At 44.3% G+C, this 14,870-nt stretch overlaps 1 protein-coding gene across 2 annotated transcripts in view; it reads right to left on the reverse strand.

The window, feature by feature from the left end:
* LOC121270737 (microsomal triglyceride transfer protein large subunit-like) overlaps positions 1 to 14,870 on the reverse strand; it is a 95,581-nt gene that overhangs the window by 12,300 nt on the left and 68,411 nt on the right. For both annotated transcript variants that reach the window (XM_041176116.1, XM_041176117.1), the window contains exons 8-12: positions 14,123 to 14,280; positions 12,359 to 12,527; positions 6,888 to 6,995; positions 4,489 to 4,701; positions 1,624 to 1,838 (exon numbers count right to left, since the gene is read on the reverse strand). In XM_041176116.1, coding sequence (XP_041032050.1) covers positions 1,624 to 1,838; positions 4,489 to 4,701; positions 6,888 to 6,995; positions 12,359 to 12,527; positions 14,123 to 14,280 — 863 coding nt within the window. The remainder of the gene's footprint in view (positions 1 to 1,623; positions 1,839 to 4,488; positions 4,702 to 6,887; positions 6,996 to 12,358; positions 12,528 to 14,122; positions 14,281 to 14,870) is intronic.

Here is a 14,870-nt window from a genome sequence, read left to right on the forward strand (position 1 = left end):
CTGAATGTGCACCAGTGGTGGCCCACTGGCACTGTCTGTTTTGAGTTACCTCCTCCAACATATGTAGCAGCAAATGCCATTGGGGGTGCATCAACATCAATTGCTTTAGGTGTGTGCTCCCTCTCTGCCTGAATCAAGAACAGTCAGCACCTCATGAATAGTTTATATTTGAAGTTTAGTCAGTAATCGCACAACAACTTGCTGAGTGATCAACTAGCTTTTGCCTTTCTCACTCAGTTCTGGTCTCCATAAGTGCAAAAAAACAGATTTACAATAGTGGTAACAGAGCCAAGGCTGCACTTAACAGGAAAGGCTGAACAGGCTGGGGCTTTTTCCCTCTGGAAAAGAGAAGGGCTGTTTGGAAACTAAGGTTTTTTAAATTATTAAGGGATTTGATGGGGTCGATTGGGGTGTGTGGGGAATTCCAAAATTCATGGCCATGAATGCAGGAGAGTCACCAATAAATCCAACTGGAAATTCAGGAGAATCATCTTTACCTAGGGTGTGGTGAGATTATGGAACTCACGGCCATGTGAAGTAGTTACATATGAACATGCGAATTAGGAGCAGGAGTAGGTCATTTGGACCCTCGGGCTGCTCCACCATTCAATAAGATCATGGCTGATCTGAGTATGGCCTCAACTCCACATTCTAGCCCCTATCCCCAATGAACTTTGACTCCCTTGTTAGTCAAGAATCTATCTACCTCTGTCTTAAAAATATTCAATGGCCCTACCTACTAGTATTTCGAAAGGAAAAGGGTAAGTAAAGTGAATGTTGGTCCTCCAGAGAGTGAGAATGGGGAATTAATAATAGAAGGTAAGAAAATGGTGGATGAATTTAGCAGATATTCTGCATCTGTCTTCGCTGTAGAGGATACAAATAACATCCCAGAAATAATTGTGAATCTGGAGGTGAAAGGGAGGGAGGAACTTAAAAGAATTAAAATCATCAGGGAAAGGGTAAAGAGGAAATTATTAGAATTAAAAGCTGACAAGTCTCCAGGTCCTGATGGACTTCATCCTACAGTCTTAAAATAAGCGGCTGCTAAGATAGTAGATGCATTGGTTTTAATTTTCCAAAATATCCCTAAATTTTGGAAACGTCCCATCGGATTGGAGCAAATGTGACCCATCTCTTCAAGGATGGAGACAGAAAGCAGGAAAACGGGTCAGTTAGCTTAACGTGTGTCATTGGGAAATTGTTGGAATCTATTACTAAGTAGGTTATATTCACCTCCTTGAGATGAAGCTAGGTAAATACATGAGGAAGAACAAAATGGTCGGATATTCTGTGGGGCGAGACAAAGTTGGGTTGCAGGAGGCTTGTGTGGAGCGTGAACACTGGCATTGGGCTGAATAAGCTGTTTCTATGCTGGAAATTCTGTGTTAGGTGTTTAACTGGGTCCTAAATTCAGCTCACAAGTTGCTTTAGTGGGTTTTGTGCTGCCTTTTTGTCAATAATATTGTTAATAATAATCCCACTGCTTGGGAGGAACTTTCCACATTTTAGCTCATACTCTGACACTACAGTAGCAGAGGCATCTTTCCCCAAAAGCTCGTATTAGTCTATGACTGTTGCAAAGAACATGCATTTCTAAATTATCATTAACTTTGCTCTCACCTGGCTGGATGATAATCAGAGTGCAGAATACTCTGCAGTTTTTCTGCGACATACTTAGATTGTTCAGATTCTATTTCTCCAACAGACAGCAAGATATTTTTCAATTCCATTTCTGTAGGATGGTTATTTAGAATCACATCGAGTGCAGCCAGTTGCACAGTTACTCCATAGGGCTTTCTGCTCTGGTGAAAAATCCTGTTCATCTGCTTCTTCACCTAATTGTGAATAAGTAAAATCTTTATACATGTAACAGGCCATCAGCAACACAAAGCAGGCCACTGACTTTTACAGTTCCTTATTCAGTGGTGACATTTGTTTAGTATAAGGGTGTTTGGCTTTTTGCCCTCAAGTACACTCCTGTCTCCGCTCCACCACAACCAATTTGGCTCTCGAAGCCCAGGCTACCTTTTATCCCATTTCTTCTCACTGGTTAGTTTATTTGTGTATGACTGCTCATGGTCCAAGTTTCAGAGAGGGCTGATTTCAGCACTTTTGCCTCAATGGCAGATAGACTGCAAACTCGAATTGGAATCTTATGTAAACAAGTGGAGAGTGAATGTAAACTTTATAGGTGTGACTCGGCACTCCCAGAGGGAAGCACTCCAAGGTGGGAGCACACATCGGGTCTCAGGTGTGCCCCACCTGTTGGTTCAAATGGGAAATCATGTGCTGCACCTGCCCAAATTTAGATTCACTCTCACTATGGGTGACACTCACTGCGGGTGACGTTCCCTGTGGATGATACTCCCTGAGTGACGCTCCCTATGAGTGACAATCCCAGCAGGCGAGGCTCCCTGTGAGTGACATTATGTGCGGGCGAGGCTCGCTGTGGGTGACCCTCCTTGAGTGGCACTCCCTGTGAGTGATGTTATCTGGGCAGAGCTCCCTGCCAGAGGTACAGAGTCAGAAAGTTAGTTTTTAATATGTGGCCCCATCTAAACTTTGATGCAAGGGGCATCAGTTCATCATCACGCCACATTCACAATGGATAAGAATGCAGCACTAGACATTCTCACCCACTTTGAGGTGCACTCACAAAAGGTTTACGGAGGGAACTCCAGAGCTTAGGTAGGTAATGAAGGCGTGGCTGCAAATGGTGGAAAAAACTGGAGACGGGCATGAGACCTGAAGTGGAGAAATGCAGAGATCTTGGGGTGTTTCCTTCAACAGCCTGGGATACAATCCATCTGGCCTTGGTGATCTATCCGCCTTCAAGGCTGTCAGTCCCTCTAGCACTTCCTCTCTCACTATGCTTATTGCATCTAATATTTCACACTCCTCTTTAACTAGAATGGTTTCATCATTCCTTGCCTTAGTGAAGACAGAGACAAAGTACTCATTGAGAACCATGCCCACATCTTCTGTATCGACCCACAAGTTACCATGTACATCTTTGATTGGCCATACCTTTTCCTTAGTTATTCTCTTGCTCTTAATGTACTGGTGAAACACCTTAGGATTTTCTTTGATTTTACCTTCCAATATTTTTATGGTATCCTCTCTTTGCTTTCCTAATTACCATTTTTACTTCACCCCTGTACTTTCTATACTCCGCTAGGCTTTCTACAGAATCACTCAATTAATCAGAAGCCAGCCTCGCGGACTCCACCTACAACGTTGGGCAGCAAAATATTCGGTAAATTTGTGGGATTTGTCTTGGGATATCCTGTGCTTCCATCCTTTTTGCCTCAGATATAACCAATTATAATACAGTGAAGCCTTTTTCAGAATTCGCACCTCAAAAAAAGGGCGGAAAACCATTTTTGAGCCATTGGGGTTCATCTTGCCTGTCATTAACAGTTTCAAAATGGAGTCAGCTGCCTTCCCGCCCTGTTGCTACCAGCGATGAAAGCGGCTCTCATTTTGAAAGGGGCCTACCATCGGGTGTCCAGAGCACCTGCCTGTTTCAGGCGATGGTCCGCTCTTCATGTGGGTCCTTTTGATGTAAATAAGATTGCCATTTTATGCCAGAACAGGTCGGTGCATTGCATTGCACACCAATCCCAGGGGTGATGAAAGCCTGACAAAGGGATTGTTGAATTATTTTCAAAGATCCTGTAGGAGCAGATGTTCCCTTCCAGGGCTCACTAAAAGAATCTGGACCACCACCTACCGTGTAACAGCTCCCTCTCCGACAATTAATCTTGTCTGCAGCCAACCCGGCTCAATTTTGAGGCTTCGGCAAAAAGAACAACTGATATTTATATTGCTCCTATAACGCAACAGAGGCACTTCACAGGAACGATACCAAACAAAGTTTGACAACGAGCCACCGAGCTATTGGGAAAGGTAACCAAAAAGCTTGGTCAAAGAGGTAAGTTTTAAGGAGCAGCTCACAGAAGGAGAGAGACGTGGCGAGCTGGAGAACTTTAGGAAGCGAATTCCAGAGCTTAGAGCTCGGCAAGCAGAAGGCCGCTCGTGGTTGAAATCAGGGAGCCAGGATCGGAAGAGTGCAGAGATCACGTATGGTTGTAGAGCTAATGGAAATTACAGACATTTGAAGGAGCAGGGCCACGGGGAGACTTGAAAACAAGGATGAGAATTTTAAGTTCAGATATTTTGCTCGGCTGGGAGCCAATGTTGGGTCGATGAGCACAGGGGTATTGGGTGAACAAGCTTGGTGCGAGTCGGGGTAAGGGCAGCAGCATTCTGGATGAACTCTAGTTTGTGGAGGGTGGAAGACAGAAGGCCAGCCTGCAGAACATTGCAACAGTCGAGTCTGGAGGTAACTAAGGCGTGGGTGAGGGTTTCAGCAGCAGATGGGCTGACGCAGGAGTGGAGACGGGCTCAATCTGGTGAGCTGCAAGGGGAGGTGGCTATCAGTTGCTTAAAAATTAAGGAAGACACCACTGTGTGTGGCTTTACCTCCTCGCTGATATAGACACTTGGAAACCGCTGCAGTACAGTCACAGCAATGGCTGCCACAGAGCTTGCCTGCCACTCTGTATATTTTAACAGAAGTGGGATGGTCTCTGGAAGAAGTGCATTCTTAAGGGCTAGGAGATACATCTTTACATCCGCTTCTTCTGTAGCCGCACTCAGCCCATCCAAGATAACTTTCTTTGCAGCCTCCACCTCCTGCGAACAATCACAAACATAAGGTTCTGGCTTGGTCTGATACTGTAACTTGCTTATCTTTAATTTCACTTTCTTACTATTTCCACCACCTCTCTCCCCACCAGCTTATACTCCAAAAAAAGTCGAGGTGTCCCAGTTCCACGAGGGAGCACCCGCACCCCCCCTCCACCGCCGACCCTCCCCACTCCCCACTAGTACCTTGCCCATGTAATCAGTCTTCGTGGACTGAGAATGATCTGAGTGATGAGGCATTAAGGCTGAGATGTGAATACCTCATGCTCTTGTTCCTACTTTACTGCAGGAGTCGTCGGATATTGTTCGGGAATGGGAATTTCCTTTCTGTAGCCCCTGATATGAGGTATATTTTAGCATTTCCATCATCCTATCTCTCTCTCCCCCTACCAACCGAGATAGGGAACTCAGTAAGGTCAAGATTTGAGTTTGGGTTCACCTGATACTTTCAGCTCCCAGTTCTATAATGTACTTGGCCAAGTCACAGCTAGTTCATTATGTTTAGTACTTCATGAATGTGCCAGATTCTACCGCAGATGGCATTAAAAGTTTAAAATCCATTCTCCTTCTCAGCCAGCAACAAGCTAATTGGTTACTAATTAAACTGAAGTATTTTGAATTAAAAAAATTATATTTTCACTATATTATAATTATACTAACAATGGCTTGGTAGTACAGAACTTGAATATTGCTGAAAAGAGAGACATGTTGCTGAAGCTTTTCGTCTTGCACTCATCAGGGCAAACGCAAGAATGTCAAATTTCAAACTATCACAACAATTTATACTACAGGAGAAAAGGGTGCTGATTGATTGGCAAGTTGACTCTGATTGACTGAAGTGTTGCCATGGAGAAAGCAACTATAGACTCCCCAGTCTCCGTGGCAATGCCTCGGCCAATCAGAGTTGACTTGCCAACCAATCAGCACCCTCTTCTCCTTTAGTGGAAATTGTTGCGAACGTTTGAAGTTTGACATTCTTGCGTTTGTCCTGATGAGTGTAAGACAAAAAGCTTCAGCAACATATCTCTTTTTTCAACAATGACATTTATATTGTACCTTTCAGGACCTTAGCATGTGTCATCACTGCTGTAATGTCGGAAACATGGCAGCCAATTTGGCCACAGCAAGCTCCCACAAACAGTAATGACCAATCATAATGACCAGATAAATTTTTGTGATGTTAATTGAAGGATAAATACTGGCCAGGTCACTGGGGAAAACTGACCTCCTCTTCTTCAAAATAATTCCATGGGACCGTTTACATCCACCCAAGAAGGCTAAAGGGCCCCCAGTTTAATGTCTCATCCAAAGGACAGAAGCTGTAATAGTGCAGTGCTGTATTGGAATATGACTCTGAATTTGGTGCTCAAGTCTCTAGAGTGGGATTTTAACACACAATAGCCTGATGCAAAGGTGGGAATGCTGACTGAGCCACAGCTGACACACAGCAGAACGTGGCCATTAGCTACCTCACTAGCCCAGCTGATTAAACCCATTTGGAGAGGATGAACTGAGCTGGGCTAGAGATGCATATTGGACCATATTTAAGGGACGGTGGAAGAGGCTTATTAGCAAGTCTAGTGTGGGCGCTTGAATCCTTGACCTTCTGTCTCAAGTGATAGTGCCAAAACTAACTCTTAAAACTCAAGAGGAATAGCAAAATGTCAAAAGGGTTAACGATTCACATTGCAATTGTCTAACAAGTTACTGTGCTGCTGCAGACTGCAGAGTTTGCTATGAATTAAAATTGTGGATTCAACCTTACAAATTATGAGTGAACAGATGGTTGTAATTTTTCTCCCCATTTTCTTCCTTACGTCTGTAACCATTTCCAGGTCAGGAGGATGACATGTTGAGATGCACAAATATCTCAAGCTTGGCTAATAACTGCTATTCTGGATCTGTTGAGTAGCATTTTGCTGATCAGCTTTCCCATCCCTTTCCTTAACTTCCCAGATCGCTCAGCAACAACGACTAAAGATAACCCCAGGACATCTGAAATGGGATGATAATTATTTCAAAATTGATGGGGTTTGATTCGAAATAAGCCTTTTCCACCATCCCTCTGCTTTGTCAATGGGAAAGCAATTTCATCTGCCAGGTGTGAAGAACCCTGATTATGAATTACTGATCTGCACGTTAGCATCTGGTCAATAGTGTTTGGAACTACTAACCTGGAGTTTACACAAGTTCCTCTGGCACATCTTGCCAATCACTGCTCCAGTCACCAAAGTGATCGTCTCCTGGATTTCTCTGCTTGCAATCTTACCCTTAAGCTTAGCCTGTAAGAGAATGACCAGGTTAATGTCCCAGCACTGGTTAACTAACACCTTGCTTACTGAGGGACTGCGCCCTCTTGAGTTCTGAAAGTTCAACTCGAAGCCTTAACTCTGTTTCTCTCTCCACAGATGCTGCTGGACCTGCTGAGATCTTCCAGCATATTCCGTTTTTAAATTTCAGATTTCCACCATTGCTCTGTATCGGAATCTCGGCCACTCACAATTTGTCATCAATCAAAATGAACAAATGGAAAATTATGGGTGGTGGTGCCTAAATCTCCAGTAGGCGCTGGCAGCGGGTAAGGATACCCATTATAAGTGGAAATGTGGAAGCCACACCAGAGTGCCAGGACATGTCTTAGGCCACAATGCAAAGTTTCTTTTGATGGTATCATAAGTGACTTCATTATCTTAATCTGACAGCTCAGTGCTTTGACCTGATTGTGGTCCAGACTGCTGTGATCATTTCAGTCTTCAGAGTTTCAGAACAATGCTCCTGCTCCTTTAATGTCATTTAAAAAAAATTCATTCCCGGGTTGTGAGCATTGCTGGCTAGCCCAGCATTTATTGCCCATCCCTAGTTACCCTTGAGAAGGTGGTGGTGAGCTGCCTTCTTGAACCGCTGCAGTTCATGTGGTGCAGGTGCACCCACAGTGCAGTTAGGGAGGGAGTTCCAGGATTTTGACCCAGCAACGGTGAAGGAACGGCCGATATATTTCCAAGTTAGGGCAGTGAGTGGCTTGGAGGGAACTTCCAGGTGGTGTTTCCATGCATCTGCTGCCCTTGTCCTTCTAGATGGTAGTGGTCGTGGGTTTGGAAGGTGCTGTCTAAGGCGCCTTGGTGAATTCCTGCAGTGCATCTTGTAGATGGTACACACTGCTGCCACTGTGCGTCGGTGGTGGAGGGAGTGAATGTTTGTGGATGTGGTGCCAATCATGCCGGCTGCTTTGTCCTGGATGGTGTTAAGCTTCTTCAGTGTTGTTGGAGCTGCACTCATCCAGGCAAATGGGGAGTATTCCACAACACTCCTGACTTGTGCCTTGTAGATGGTGGACAGGCTTTGGGGAGTCAGGAGGTGAGTTACACGGCACAGCATTCCGAGCCCCTGACCTGCTCTTGTAGCCACATTATTTATATGGCTAGTCCAGTTCAGTTTTTGGTCAATGGTATCCCCCAGGGTGTTGATATATGTGGAGTTCACAATGGATAATAGATATGAGCTTCTTCTTTCTTTGAATGTTAAACCTTCACATATTTTTTCTTTTTTTAATTAATTTGTGGGGGCTGAGCATCACTGGCAAGGCCAGCATTTTTTGCCCACTCCTAACTGGCTTTGAGAAGGTGTTGGTGAGCTACCATCTTGACCTGCAGCATTATATCTGGTAGAGGTACACCCACAGTACTGTAAATAAGGGAGTTCCAGGATTTTGACCCAGTGACAGTGAAGAAATGGTGATATATTTTCAGGTTGGAATGGTGTGTGACGCTGGGAGGGAAACTTGCAAGTGGTAATGTGTACCAGCTGGCCTTCTTTTTGGAGGTGGCTGATGGTGATTTTGAAGGAGGTGAGTTGCTGCAGTACATCTTGTAGATGGTACACACTGCAGCCACTGTGCACTGGTAGTGGAGGGGATGAATGTTTAAGTTGGTGGATGGGTCAAGCAGGCTGTTTTACAGGGAGTATTCCTCACAACACATTTGACTTGTGCCTTGTAGATAGTGGACAGCGTCTGAAGGTGAGTTAGTCACCACAGGATTCCCAGTCTCTGATCTGCTCTTGTAGCCGCAGTATTGATATGGCTTGTCCCAGTTAAGTTTCTGGTCAATGGTGATGCCCCAGAATGTTGGTGGTGAGGATTCACCGATGGTAAGGCTGCTGAATGTCAAGGGGAGGTGGTTAAATTATCTTGCTGGAGATGATCATTGCCTGGCACTTGTGTGATGTGAATGTTACTTGTTACTTAGCAGCTCAAGCCTGGATGTTGTCCAGTTCTTGCTGCACGTGGACACGGACTTCTTCGGTAGCTGAGAAGGCACGAAGAGTGCTGAACATGCGCAAATGTTAATAACATCCCCACTTCAAACCTAATGATGGAGGGAAGGTTAATGATAAAGCAGCTGAAGGTGGTTGGGCCTAGGACACTACCCTGAGGAACTCCTGCAGCAATGTTTTGGGGCTGAGATGAATAGTGTCCAACAACAATAACCATCTTCCTTTATGTATGACTCCAACCAGTGGAGAGTTTATCCCTGTTTCCCATTGACTTCAATTTTGCTAGGGCTCCTTGATGCCGCACGCGGTCAAATGCTGCTTTGATGTCAAGGGCAGTCACTCTCACCACAGATTTGGAGCTCAATTCTTCCACCCACGTTTTAATCTAATCCATTGTTCACCTGGCTCTGTCTATAGCACATTGCTTCTACCATTTAACACGTTTGTGGTCCTATATTGTAGCTTCACTGGGCTGGTACCTCATTTTCAGGTATGCCTGCTGTTGCTGCCTTGGCATGCCCTCCTACAGTCCTCACTGAACCACGATTGATCCCTTGGCTTGACAGGAATGGCAGAGAGGGGGATTTGCTGGACTATGGGCTTAAAGATAGTGGTGCAATAAATTCTGCTGTTGATGGCCCTCAGCACCTAACGGAAGCCCGGTTTTGAGCTTCTTGTGCCATTATGAATCTATCCATTTAGCACGACGGTAGTGCCACACAACATGATGGTGTCCTGAGTGTGAGCACTCACTCCTACCAATACTGCTGTAGACGGGTGGATCTTTGACCGGTGGCTCAGTGAGGGCAAGGTCAAAGAGATTTTTTCCTCGTTTGGTTCTCTGGCTTCCCTAGTTGCTCTTGAGAAGGTAACAGTGATTTTTTTCTTGAACCCTTGCAGTCCATGAGGTGAAGGTACTCTCATACTGCTGTCAAGTAGGAAGCTCCAGGACTTTGATCCAGCTACAATGGATGAATTGCAATATCCAAGTTGGGATGTTGTGGGACTTAGAGGGGAGCTAGGAGTTGATGGCAGTGACAAGCAGCAGCTGTCCTCATCCTTCTATGGGGGTCGTGGGTTTGGAAAGTGCTGTCAGACAAGACTTGGTGAGTTGCTGCAGTGTATCCTATGGAGAGTGTACACAGTAGCCATGGTGTGATGGTGAATGGAGTCAGTGTTCAAGGTGGTAGATGGGTTACCAATCAGGCTTTGGACTGTTGGTTAAGTACACGCTGAATATAAGCTGAAATGATGAATATCGAATTCAGTGGATGGAGAGGAAGATGATTTGTTGTGGAGGGAGGATTCTGAAACAAAAGGCACCAAATCTGATCCAGAGTGGGATTGTTATGATGATGTCATAGCCAAAGTGACTCAGAATGAATTAATTCAATAAACCACGTCACATTAACTTAATATGAATTTTTTTTCACATTTCAAAATGGTGACCACTCACACCCGTTAGGGTTGCCAACTATGTACTTCTGGAGGTTTCAGCACATGACCTGCTCCCATGCTCCAGCCATTAGTCGGCCAACACATCCATCCTTGTGATGTACTGCCCTCCTACGTCAATTGGAAAGCGAAAAGACTCATTACCCAATTGGATGAAGCTTGACTGTCAGCCAAACAGTCTTTTCCCACCCCTTCAATTTTCAAAGTTTTCTATATCTGATAAAAAGAAATGTTCAAAGAAAAGGACAAAAGAGACCCCAATCTTTTTTAACATCCCGATGATATTTCTCCAGGGTTGCACATAGCAGTGTCCTGGAGATTGATCTTCAATTCTTGGAGAGTCCAGGCCGATCCTGGAGGGTTGGCAACCATAGTGCCGGCGGTTCACAATTTAAACTCGGCGTATAAGTTGACTCCCACCTGAACCCTTTTGGAATGACTTTTGGAGTCTTCAAAGGTCGACTTATATGTCACATCTCTGGGGTATATATATAAATGCAAGTTTTCTTTCATGAGTGGCAGATTGAAAGCTAAAAAGTCTATAAACTCAGTTTGTTTATTAGATCAAAGAACTATAGCATGTTCAGAATGCATCATTTCAGTACAATTAATTTTGGAAAAAACAGCTTCTCAACTCAAACAGTATGAAACTTGAACAGCCATGATAACATATCCTTACCTTGTGTGTCAGCCATGGCTCAGTGATAACTCTTGAGTGAGAAAGTCCCACTCTGGAGATCTGAGCACAAAATCTGCGTAACACCATAGTGCAGTACTGTGGGAGTGCTGCATTGTTGAAGGTGCTGACTTTTGGATCAGACATTAAACCAAGTCTGCTGTCTCTGGTGAACGTCAAAAATCCCATGGAACTATTTTGAAGACAATTAGGAGAGTTCTCCCTGGTGTCTTGGCCAATATTATTCCCTGGACTAACACCCATAAAAACAGCTCATCTGGTTGTTATTAAGTGGCTGATTGTGGGAGGTTGCTGTGCACAAATTGGCTGCCATGTTTCCTATGTTATAAAAGTGACTGCACTTCAAAAGTACCTCATTGGCTGTGGAATTCATTGTATAGTATTCTAATTCTAAAACAAATATTGGGGCCAATAATGTGATAAGGGGTGTCCTATTACTGTATTATGAAGCATGGAGTACAATGGCTTTGAACATGTCACATTGCAAGTGGCTGAGCAGCATGAAGGAACACTGGCTTATAATTTACATGCAGGGTGCCAGTGTCATCACAGGGCCATCGAAAATATTTCAATTTATATCTCTACAACTGGAGGAGATGCATCCACTTGTGGACAAGACCAGCCCTAGGGGCCATAAATATAACATAGTCCCAAATAAATCCAGTAAGAAATTCGGGAAAAATGCCTTTATCCTGAGAGTGGTTACAATGTGGAAATTGCCACAAGGATTTGTTGAGGCGAATTACATGGAGGTGTGTTTAAGAGGAAGCTACGTTAGTCGATGAGGAATGAGGCGTGGAAGGATATCCTGATAGGGTTAGACAAAGAGGGGTGGGAAGAGGTTCGTGTGGATTGCAAACACTGGCATCGAACTGTTGGGCTGAATGGCCTGTCTCTGCAACGTATGTACTTCCTAATACTTTGTAAGCAGAACAGGTGCTGAAGCAGACATTGTGTTAATGAAACCTCCTGGACTCTAGATATTGTTCCCAACCCAGGGAAACCTGCTGGCAATTTACCGGCAAGAAAGCAGCCCTTTACCGGCTGCTGGGACCTCACATCCCACCCCTGCAGCTTGCTGAGTCACAAGTGGCGCAAACTTATTTAAATCAACTGACCTCATATTGTTGGGCAAGGTCAGCTTCCTTGTGCTCAGGCACACAGGTAGCATGTAAGGTTGTGCCAGGGTTACTAGTCCTGTAATGGGTGGTTCATACGTACCAGCAATATGTGCAAAAGCTCTTTGGATGGGTGTGAAGAGAAGGCAGTGGCATACAAGAATGTCCGCAGCTGTGGAATCTGGGCTTCCTTGGCGAAATCCAGGTATTCTGAGAGTGCACTCAGTGATGATTCTGTCTGCGCTGCTGTTGCCGAGTCTATCAGAAAGGAGCTAGAACACGTCACAGGTGATCAAAACAATTGCAATCCTCTAATGAACCTGCAATTTAGCTTCAGTCGCAAGCGGGAAGTCATCTCCAAAGGGAATATGTTAACGAAAGAATGGGAATCCAGCATATTTAATGTATTGAATGGTGGTGAAAATTCTCATACCTGTTTCTTGCCACACTCCGCATTCACATTTTGTAAAACTCCACTCACAGCCTGCGATTTATCATCAATTAGTGTCGTCTGATAGTAAACAGCCCACAAAAGTGACCGAAGGCCTGACCAAGTAAAGGTGTAAATGTGTGCAAGGAGACTTTGGTGGAATCGTCAACACCCTCCAAAAGAACATGTCTACCACTTTGTCAGGAAAAGCACAGGGAGGAAAACCTTTGTGGCTAATGATTACGATGCTACTACATGTGTCGACCATCCCAGTTCTGCCCTCCCCACCAACTCAAAAATGACCGGTGATTGGAGAAATCTGTACTCCTCAAGATAAGATAGGGCACGTGACCAACATACGAAATAAAGTCCAGTTTACTCGCTGTATCTTTCACTCGCGGCCAAGATTCCTTATCCATGCTGTCAGTCCCTCTGGACCCATCTGTTGTTTTTATAGTTGTCTCATCATCACCTGCTTTTGGCATCACTTTTGTTCTTCGACCACTCCTGCCCATCACCTGATCACAGGCCTCCCTGCTTCGTTCTTTCTGTCTCCCTGATTTTCGATGCGCTTCAAAGTCAGCATCTTCCAGTTCTGACAAAAAGTCATCACCCTGAACCATGAACTCTGTTTCTCCATCCATACGGATTGCTGCCTGACCTGCTGGGTATTCCCAGCCACTCTTGGTCTTTATTTCAGATTTCCAGCCACTGCAGTACTTTCTTTTTGTCCAAGGGACAGGCAGGTTGGCTCCTGCTGCTGTTGGCCTTACCCTTCTTCTAAAGTCACCCTAGAAATGGACCCACCTCCATAGCATTTAGTGGACGTCAGACTGGGCGCATCAGTTGCAGGGAGAAAGCTAGAATTTATTATTAAGGATGTGATAACTGGACCCTTAGAAACTAATGGTGGAATTGGACAGAGTCAAGATGGGTTTATGAAAGGAAAATCATGTTTAGCAAACCTGTTGGAGTTTTTTTGAGGCTATAACTATCAGAATAGATAAGGGGGAACTGGTGGATGTAATATATTTAGGTTTTCAGAAAGCTTTTGATAAGGTCCTGCACAAGAGGTCAGTAAACAAAATTAGAGCACATGGGATTGAGGGGAATATACTGACAGGGACTGAGAACTGGTTAATGGACAGAAAACAGAGAGTAGGAATAAATGGGTCATTTTCAGGTTGGCAGCCTGCGACTGGTGGGGTACCACAAGGATCAATTCCAGCCCCAGTAACAGCCCCAGCTATTTACAATCTCTATCAATGATTTGGATGACCTGATCTTTTTTTGATGGCACCAGAACACTGAAAAGAGAAGCGCTTCCACTTTTGTACTTTGTTAAACTTGAGATGAGTGCATGCCTGCCAAAGGGGAAGTGATTCCTAAGCATATGTACATTTATAATTGTGAAAGGAACATGGAGTACTGACTCACATCTCTTTGCCAGCTGCCTTCTTCAGCATGTTCAAGATGTCAATCTTCTTTGCTTCCCTCAGTAACTGAACAAAAGCCAGGAAAGCCTTTGTGGTGGATACTTCAGAAAGATCCTGCAGGTCACTGTTTTTATTGAGGCTTTTCAAATAGTCACTTGCCTTAAAGAGAAACAGAGTAACCTTTCATTGTAAGTTTTGACTGTCACTAGTTAATAGTTCAATGTAGTGACAGACTTAAAAAATCCACCAATGGAAAACAAGCATGTAGAATAATTCCAATAAGTGACAGTCCCCTCATGGTTTGGACAAACAAAAAAATGGTGTGGGAAAATTGTGACCTGGTCACCCCCAACATTTTAGCCAATATTTATCCCTCAATCAACATCACAAAAAAACCCAGATTATCTGGACATTGCTGTTTCTGGGAACTTGCTGTGTACAAATTGGCTGCCCTGCTTCCTACAGTACAGTACAGCAGCGCAAACACTTCTAAAGTACATGGCTCTAGAGTGCTTTGGGATGTCCTGTGGTCGTCAAAGGCGCTATAGAGATGCACTTCCTTCTTTTCTTTTTCATGGCCATTAGTTTAATGACCATACTGGTCAATTTCCTAATGGCATTACACATTTGATATAGTCTGCAGTTGACATATATTTAAAGGGTGGGGGCTTAATTAGGCTAGGCATTTAATCATTTTAAAGTCATACATTTTGCCCTCATCTTTCTATTTTATTGGCTAATAAAGGCAA

The sequence above is a fragment of the Carcharodon carcharias genome, chromosome 28, assembly GCF_017639515.1.
Source record: "Carcharodon carcharias isolate sCarCar2 chromosome 28, sCarCar2.pri, whole genome shotgun sequence".
NCBI classification, from domain to species: domain Eukaryota; kingdom Metazoa; phylum Chordata; class Chondrichthyes; order Lamniformes; family Lamnidae; genus Carcharodon; species Carcharodon carcharias.